At 36.2% G+C, this 10,044-nt stretch overlaps 1 protein-coding gene across 2 annotated transcripts in view; it reads left to right on the top strand.

Annotated features, from left to right (window-relative positions):
* Positions 1–10,044, top strand: part of LOC106872087 (ribonuclease 3) — a 62,602-nt gene that overhangs the window by 48,685 nt on the left and 3,873 nt on the right. For both annotated transcript variants that reach the window (XM_014918946.2, XM_014918945.2), the window contains exons 25-27: positions 2,420–2,561; positions 5,044–5,126; positions 7,728–7,834. In XM_014918946.2, the coding sequence (XP_014774432.1) occupies positions 2,420–2,561; positions 5,044–5,126; positions 7,728–7,834 (332 nt within the window). The remainder of the gene's footprint in view (positions 1–2,419; positions 2,562–5,043; positions 5,127–7,727; positions 7,835–10,044) is intronic.

Below are 10,044 nucleotides of genomic sequence, written 5' to 3'. Positions count from 1 at the left end.
GATGGCACCTGTGCCCAGCGTCGCCTTTCTGGCACTTGTGCCCGCGGCATGTGTAAGGACTTTCGAGCGAGATCGTTGCCAGTGCCCCTGGACTGGCTCTTGTGCGGGTGGCACATAAGATACACCATTTTGAGCCTGGCTGTTGCCAGTACTGCCTGACTGGCCTTCGTGCTGGTGACATGTAAAAAGCACCCACTACACGCTCTGAGTGGTTGGCGTTAGGAAGGGCATCCAGCTGTAGAAACTCTGCCAAATCAGATTGGAGCCTGGTGTCGCCTCCTGGTCCACCAGTCCTCAGTCAAATCGTCCAACCCATGTTAGCATGGAAAATGGACGTTAAACGGCGACGACGACGACGACTACATTATTTCCATTTGTGTGCTGATTGCCAAGCATGTGTATGCACATGTGTGCAGCTAAGAGAGAACAATTATTCCAGTTATTCTCTCTTTTAAGAAATAGACCTTGGACTACATTTTCCCGAGCATTTTAATTTTGAGTAGTTTGTGATTTGAAGGATTTGGCTGTTATATCTAGCAGGCTACGTGGCTGCATAGATGTTCCTTCATTGACTCACTAGTAGTATGTAGTGATATATGACAGATCCTATAATGATGCTAGTCTAATATCTGTTCCCAAACTGGATGTTAGAAGGAATGGTATAGTATAATGCTGATTCCATAAGTGATTCCTACACTGTTCAAAATGTCACTGGTTTTGTAAGTAGGTTACTGTTTGGTCCTATTCATCATCATCATCATCATCATCGTTTAACATCCGCTTTCCATGCTAGCATGGGTTGGACGACTTGACTGAGGACTGGTGAAACCGGATGGCAACACCAGGCTCCAATCTAAATTTGGCAGAGTTTCTACAGCTGGATGCCCTTCCTAACACCATAGTAAAGAATGAATTGTTTATTTCATTTTACTGTTCTTTTATTTATTTTGTGGGTCTAGGTTAGATGGGGTGGGTTTGGTTGAAGTAATTGCTTTTCTAACTGGATAATCAATTCTGTTGCTAAGTGGAGGTGGACTACTCGATCATCAGTGTTATGTAAATACCTCTAACATTAAGGAGAGAGAGAGAGAGAGAGATGATCTGGGTAAGATGTCAGTCAATTGTAGCTAATATTCCTGAAGACCTGGCATGTATTTCTAACAATTAAAAGAACCAAGGTATTGAAGAATTAAGTGTACTACCCACATACAGAAGAAATAGCTATCAGGATTTAATGTAAAGGTTTGTAATTGGTATTTCAGTACCTTGTCCATATAGCTGTCCTACTTCCATAAGATTATGTATCCTATCCTTTTTCTGTCACTTAAATTTAGTGGTGTTGAGAGGTAGTGGATGGAAATGGAAGTTATATTTACTTTGATAATTTATATTAATTTTTGTTTGTTGGTGGCAGAATTGGTAAAACGCTTGATTAATTGTCTTGGAATATTTAGTTATGTCCCTTTACATTCTGAGTTCAAATCTTCAGGTCAGTTTTCTCTTTCACCCTTCTAGGATTAAGTATCTATTAAATACTAATACTTATTGTGATAATCCCAGCTACAAAATTTCTTCACCAACGTCAAAATGATAATTTTATTTTTCTTTGTTTTAAATTTTGGTGGTGGTTGCAGTGGAGTTTAGAAATGCTTATATTTAGGTCTATTGCCATTCTGTTGCAACTTATTACCATTACATATGATTTTCTATTATATACCTATTGCAATGACCAGCATGTTACGTACAATGTTTTATATATCCTCTTCACTCATACAACACTATACTCTACTACATACATTTTACTAACCAATACATCACACATACTGACAAATAAATCATACTCTATGTGCACCTTTGTAGTCAACACACCATATTGTTATATACACACTACTAACCTATATACCATACTTGCTATTTGTACTCTACTAGCAACTGTACCAAACTGTGCTATATATATATACCCTACACAGTGGCAGACTGGCCAGGTTGCCAGCTTGCCCAATGGCAAGTGGGCCCCTGCGCCATTAGAATCCCTATATGGGGGACCCTGTTAGTATCTAAGGGACCTATTCCCTCAAGTTTGAGAATTTTTTATTCACTCCTGGAAGAATGCATTAATTATTTCAGCCTTGCTGTGTTTGTAGACAGTTGAAAAGAATACTTTTAACAAAAAAAAAAAAAATTAAATGATAGCATTGTAGTTGCAGGTGGGTCCTCTTGTTGCAGGTGAGCCCCCTTGTAGTTTCGGGTGGGCTCCCTTAGTCTCCTGGCAACCAATATTTTTAGATCTAGTCCACCACTAACCCTACATATTTTACTAACTCTGTTGATCAAGTTGTTATCCCTTATATAACCTGCATTTATACCTTGTATGTATATATATACCAATCTAACTGTTGTGATCTTTTGGTGTGTTTAGTTATTACGAAGTTCTCTGGTAAACAACAGAACCCAGGCCATTGTGTGTGATGACCTGGGTATGTCTAACTACGTTATTTATGCTGACACCCGAGGTGACCATCTGGAAATGAAACCAAAGGAGAAAGCTGATTTACTAGAAGGTTAGTCAATGTGTTCAAATGTGTGTATGTATTTGAGTGATTGTGTGGATATGTGTAAGATCTACCCAAAAAGAAACCAAACATTTTGAAAAACAAATTTATTGCTTTACTTAGTTCCTTCAAACTTGACTTCTTGAAAATATTTTCTGATAAAAAACTGTTTCCAACATTGTTTTTTTTTTCTGGTTTTGGAATACATCCTAGAATGTTTTCAGGTGTAATGACTAGCTCTTGTACCAAGTTTTCAAAGTCAATGAACTTTCAGGATGGATTTCAACTTTGGGAACAAATAAAAGTTTGAAGGGTGGTTAAGGAATGAGAAATGTCTTGTGCTTTTGCCCAAAAGTTATAGACATGGAATGATTCTTGAGCTGATGTGTTCTTATGATGCAGCATCCTGTTTCTGTTTGTCCATACCTCAGGCCTTTTCCTTCACATTTGAGTGACTGTGGTATGCTTTTTTTTTAGGTTAGGGGGAGGATAATCCAACACATTACAATGATTTTCTTTTTTGTTTCTACATTATAACTATACACCTACTTACTATGACACTATCATCACCTGTTATGATACTTTCAAGAAAGTTTTCCTCAGCATTGAAGTGGTCAAACAAGTTCTGAGTGGTCATAACGTCTTTTGTGTCTGTCAGCAGATTTTTGTGGCAGCATGATATATCTTCAGTTTTTTGTTTCCAAATCATGAGGTTACAAATATTTACTTCACTGGAAACTTTACAGATAATCAGGTGATGATTTTTTTATGCATCAGAATGAGCATTTCACAATATAATGTAGCCAGTTGTCACGAATGCCGTCCAGATTTGGGTAGCTGTTTTTTCCTGATCTGAAACGCGGTACCATTTGTGATATTGCATATGGTTCAGTCAGTTTTGTTATCAGATACATTTGTGGCAATATTAGAAAGGTTTCCATAAAGGTTTTTTTTTTACTTGAAATAGAATTTCAATCAAACACTTTGCTCTTCCAAATCTTTCATTGTTCAACTTCTAGCATATCATCAAGTGCACTAAACATGTTAACTTTAGCACATTTAAATTGATGACTGACCAATGCAGAATGATGTGGCTATTTTAGAGTGAAGATGAAAGTTCATCTGCAGTTGCAAGCATGCTGCATTGACTGGTTAAAATGGTGTCTTATTTTTTAAGTCTTGCCTGTTTATAAACAGAACTTGTCTATGTGTGTATTTTTAATATAATGTGTGTTGTCATGTATATGTATGAGCTGTAATTATGTGTTTTTGTATTTGGATTTGTGTATTCACACACACATCTATATGTATATATATATACGCACACACACACACACACACACACACACACACACACACACATTTATGTATTCGTTTTGTAAGATTCTTGATGTGAATTTGTGTGTTGAAACAGATATTGTTGTATTTGGGGATGGTCATGTTGCCAATTTAGCCAATTAAAACACATGCACTATATATTTTTAGTGTTCACTTGCTTCAGCTTTATTTCATATTAATTGTATTTTGGCCAGAGTTCTTTCATCACACTTCTGTGACCTCATCAGTGGTCCTTTGCTTTCTTCTTTCTTTTTTATGTCTCTCTTTTCTAACAATCTGCCATTTTGTATTCCTGTTGTATGTGTCTTTATCTGCACATGCGTATATCCCTGTGTGTGTCTATGTTTAGTAAGTGTGTGTGTGTGGGAATGTGTATGGTACCTGCATTATCATTATTCCCTGTTTGTTTATGTATTCAATTATTTAATTCCATTTATTTATCTGTCTATTGTATTAGTTTCATATTATTAGTTTATGGGGATCTTATTCTGTCCTAGGTTGTGACATGTGGGGAATATGTGCTAGTGTTCCATTCTAGTTGTCTATTTAGGCTAGGTTGATCTTCTATTATGTGTGCAGCTTCCGTAATTTGTCTAAGTGTTGCATCTGTTCTATGTGTGGACAGGATTTTAACTTCTGTGTTCCTGTCCGGCATGCTGGTATTCTGGTATAGAAGGAGAGACACAAAAAAAAAAAATGAAAGAAGAAAGCAAAGGACCACTGATGAGGTTACAGAAGTGTGATGAAAGACCTCTGGCTGAAATACAATTAACATGAAATAAAGCTGAAGCAAGTGAACACCAAAAATATATAGTGCATGTGTTTTAATTGGCTAAATTGGCAACATGACCATCCCTAAATACAACATATATATATATATATATATATATATATATATGTATGTATGTATGTATGTATGTACATATCTGTAAGTGTGTTGTGTGTATGTGTAGTATAAATGTATGAGCATGAGAGGAGATTTTAATTAATTCTATGTGAGTGTCTGTGTGTGTGTGAGAGATTTCATTATAAATTACATATTGTGTGAAAGATGTGAGTTTGTGGTCAGATGTATCTGTTGTTGTGAGTTTAAAGATATCTTCCTCTAATACATGTGAGAACTCTTTCTGATACTATTTTCCTTCATTCACAGCATTCATTGGTGCTCTCTATGTGGACAAAGCTCTTGATTATTGCCGTGTCTTCTGCAATGTCTGTTTTTTCCCAAGACTCAGAGTAAGTGAAAATTTCCATTACCAAATCTTCTGGATATAATGTATTACTTAGTTATCTATTTCTTCCATAGTTAGATGAACTGATGGTATACCCATTGGGTTTTAAGGGTGCCACTGAAGGCCTTGTCTGTAACTTATCTAAGGTTAATTTGAGGGCCCAGGTCAGCTCTGGTAAAGAAGTCCTATGTTATGTGAATAGTTGACCAAACAACACAGCATTACTCTTATAGTTCCATCTTTCCAGTTATACTTTGTCTCAGTTAGTGTATGGCTTGTGGTGAAAGAGTATGGATATATTGCATTCTTTCTATTCTTCTGTCTATTTCTGTATGCCCGTACTGAATCTGGAACCATGTAGTTGGGAAGTAAACTTCTTACCTCACAGACATGCCTGCACCTATACTGCAACTATTTCTAACAGTTTTCTTTTTTATGTTTGTCTGGGCCGAGTGGGAGAGAAAGTGTTTTTTTGATGCTGTTGCAGTGTTTTAGGGCTTTGTTTATGTGTCTGGTTGTTTTGTTTCTTGAGTAGTCACCAAGAGTGTAAGGGCTGAGGCTAGCTGCTATAAGAAACTGTACCCATTGCCTCTCAAGGTGGACTTTTATTTTTGATATTTTAATTTTTTTGTGTAGGTGTAGCTTAATAATGACAAAGTTATTTTACTAAAGTTTTCTTTATTTTCAAAATTAATTGAAACAAGGGCAATGCAATTCAGTACAAATATGGTATCAAAATGGTTAAGGTGCTGTTGAATATTTTTTTTATGTAAGTTGATAGAAATGAATAGAATTGAAAGCTTTGTTGTTGATGATGATTAGAATGGTATGTGTGAGGAATTATTTTTTATATTGTTGCAATCATCAGCTATTTCTGTGTTAGGTTTGGTGATTGAGTCTGTGTTGTAATTTCAAGAGGAGGATGTGTGGGTTATGATGTTGAGGATTCAGTCTATCTAGAATTTCCAAAGGTGTACATATGAGAATGCTGATTCTGTAAGGTGTTACTTCACTTGGATTTTTGTTAGAATCGATATAATTTTGTACAGATTCTAGATTCTTACACTCTCAGTGTTGGTACAAATAGTTATAAATATTAGTAAATACAGCATCATTACTGCACTGAGTAAAATGCTTAGCATTTTGTCTGTCTTTACATTTTGAGTTCAAATTACTTTTCATCCCTTCAGGTTTGATTAAACAAGTACCAGTTGAGCACTAGGGTCAATGTAATCAACTTAGCCCCTCCTCCCAAATTGCTGGCCTTGTGCCAAAATTTAAAGCCAATATTAGTAAATGTAGTGGTTCCCTCAGTATTTCAGGTGTATGTTTTGAATTTTGTCTGGTTATGTTAAATTTTTATACACCATTTCGAGCATGGCCGTCGCCAGTACCACCTGACTGGCCCTTGTGCCGGTGGCACGTAAAAGCACCCACTACACTCTCGGAGTGGTTGGTGTTAGGAAGGGCATCTAGCTGTAGAAACTCTGCCAAATCAGATTGGAGCCTGGTGTCACCTCCTGATCCACCAGTCCTCAGTCAAATCATCCAACCTATGCTAGCATGGAAAGCGGACGTTAAACGATGATGATGATAATTTCGCAGTTGCTTTTTGAGTGCCTGATAGAATTGCATGACCTACAAGATTTGAGCCAAATCTTTCTCAAATATAATGCTACTGTCTTAAAAATCTAATTCAGGCAAACCATCTTGGTGAAGCTCAAAATTTAGTGAGGTTGTTTAGATATAAAATGATGGATACGTAATGAGATGAAACATCTTAGAAATAATTGTGGTGAGCCCCAAAACTTACTGGATCATAAGAGTCACCACTGAAGACATTGTCTTTGTGTGGCAGGTTGTACAAGTTAGTGTGGAGTGGGATTGTGTAGAAATTGGATATTTGTTTATTTAATATGTGAATGTTTTTGGGAGTTAGTATTACATTAAGGCTGATGGTGATGATAATACAAGTAAGAGTGGCGGAGATGGTGTTAATACAATGCATTGAATTAACAACCTTGAGTGGTTGGCGTTAGGAAGGGCATCCAGCTGTAGAAACTCTGCCAAATCAGATTGGAGCCTGGTGTAGCCATCTGGTTTCACCAGTCCTCAGTCAAATCGTCCAACCCATGCTAGCATGGAAAGCGGACGTTAAACGATGATGATGATGATGATGATTACAATGCTTTAATCATCAGCAGTGATGATGATTAAAAGAAGAAATGTGCAGCCCAGTGATAACATTGTTAGTAGTGATAGTGATGATCACAAAAATGATAATATTGAGAAAGAAGGGGAAGTAAGATGGAGGCTGGTGATGATAGTAATGATAATGGGAGCGAGGAAGGTGATAATGAAGGGTAATGAAGTTGATGCTGCTGCTGCTGCTGATGATGATGATATTGATGATGATGACAATAATGAAATTGGTGATAATGGAAGTTATGATGAAAAAAAAAAAAAAAAAAAAAAAAAAAGAGGAAGTAATGTGAAGACCAATGATGTCAGTGATGATGATTGATCATGTAATAATAATCTAACGAGGCTCTAAGTCTCTGATCTTTTGTTAACTGATCTTTTGTTTGTTTGGTGTTTACAACAGGACTTCATCTTGAATCAGGATTGGAATGATCCAAAATCACAGCTTCAGCAATGTTGTTTGACATTACGAGAACTAGATGGTGGTGAACCAGATATACCAATATACAAGTGAGTTTCTCTAGCTTCTTTATGCACACACGCGCATGCACAGCCACTCTCTCTCTGTCTCTCATACACACACACACACACACATTATGTGTATATTTTTTATATATTCTTGTGCTTAACCATATCAGGACGAATAGCCATTTGCTAGAACTCAACATGCATATAATGCATGGTATTTTTAAGCTGTTGTGAACTTGCAAGGCTCTGATGAAGCTATGTCACACTGTCACTCATCTCTGAGTGCTTAATTCTTTATAGCTGAAATAGCTGCAAGCAAATGAATGTGATTACACAACCCTTGTTGATCGTTACCATGTGGCTGTTGATCATTACCAACGTCGCCTCCCTGTCACTTGTGCTAGTGGCACCGTAAAATACCCACTACACTCTCGGAGTGGTTGGCATTAGGAAGGACATCCAGCATCTGCCAAATCAGAGTGGAGCCTGGTGTCGCCTCCTGGTCCACCAGTCCTCAGTCAAATCGTCCAACCCATGCTAGCATGGAAAGCGGACGTTAAACGACGACGATGATGATGATGATGGTATATATATATATATATATATATATATATATACACATACACATATATATATAAAACAATGACATGAGAACAAGGGTTGTGTAATCACAATAATTTGCTTGCATATTGATTCCAATATGTGACCGCGTGTGTATTGTTGGCGATTTTCTTTCTCCGTCTTCCCTTCTTTGGACTTTTTCTATATTTCTGATGAAGAGCTTCACTCGAAATGTGAAATCCTGTTTCGTTTCTTTCCTTTCCTGAGCGTCCAATAACACTGTACTTATTCCACGTCCTTGCATTGTTGTTGTTGTATTTTGTTTTTTTCTTGCTTGTTCATGTTTGGATTGACTGGAAAAAAATGAATGGTGTTTTTTCCTTATGAAGTTTTTTCACGCTAACTACTTGATAAATTCTTATAAAGTATTTATCCTAATACTATATATGAATATAGTACATAACGCCTGTTCTTACACCATTTTTTATATTACTTTATATTACACACAAAAAAAAAAACATTTTGTTCTGCACATATATATATATATACATGCAAACATTCACACTATTATTAAAACACAAACAAGGCAATGAGCTGACAGAATCATTAGCATGCGAGGCAAAATGCTTTGTGGCATTTCGTCTGCCTTTGTGTTTTGAGCTCAAATTCCGCCAAGTTCGACTTTGCCTTTCATCCTTTCAGGGTCGATGAATTAAGTATCAGTGAAACACTGGGATTGATGTAATTGACTAGTCCCTTCCCCCCAAATTTCAGGCCTTGTGCCTATAGTAGAAAGGATTACTAAAGCACAAACAAGCCTTTCACAGTGTAATAGACAGAGATTCATTAACTGTGATGTAGGATGTTGTAGTATTGACCACATGGCTACGAGTTCAGACATTGTTATTGCAGTCAGTGAGTATATTCTTAGATTAGCTGTTAACAGGTTCCACACGACTTATAATGTAAAGGGATAGAACTAAATATAACAATACATTTTGTTTTGATAATTATAATTTCTCCTAACATAAGCATAAGGTTACACATCTTGGTGGGAGTCCCTATGGTTTATAAAGTAGACCTCAATATTTGACTTAACAACCCTCAAAAAGGATAAAAGATAAAAGATAACCTCAGTAAGATTTGGACTTAGAATGTAAAGGGTCATAACTAAATATGGTGAAGCACTTTGTCCACTACTTTATAAATACTGCTGAGCCACTGTCTTTACATTTGCATGTGAATGGGTACAGTTGATGGAATTTTGTGATCCACAATCTGCAGATTTGTATTGGAGTAGTTGTTGCAGATAAAAATTCAGATGATTTACACTCTTCTGATTGAGTGAATATGGGTACAAAGTTGACTATATTGCATTACATTATTATTGTTTTCTCATTAGAGGAATGAAGAATAAAGTTAAGTCCAGAAGGATTTAAACTCAATAATAATAATAATAATAATAATAATAATAATAATGGTTTCAAATTTTGGTACAATGCCAATCATTTTGAGGGAAAGGTATTAGTATTAGTTCATGCCATTGACTCTAGTACTTCACTGTTGCTTTATTTTATTGATCTTCAAAGGATGAAAAGCAAAGTTGCCTATAGCAGGTTTGAAACCAGAATGTAAAGATCTGGAAAAATACCACATGCATTTTTTTCTTTTTTTTTTTTTTTTTTTTTTTT

This window comes from Octopus bimaculoides, chromosome 3 (assembly GCF_001194135.2).
Source record: "Octopus bimaculoides isolate UCB-OBI-ISO-001 chromosome 3, ASM119413v2, whole genome shotgun sequence".
NCBI lineage: Eukaryota > Metazoa > Mollusca > Cephalopoda > Octopoda > Octopodidae > Octopus > Octopus bimaculoides.
Note: the sequence above shows the minus strand (reverse complement) of the source record. Positions and strands in the feature narration are given on the sequence as shown.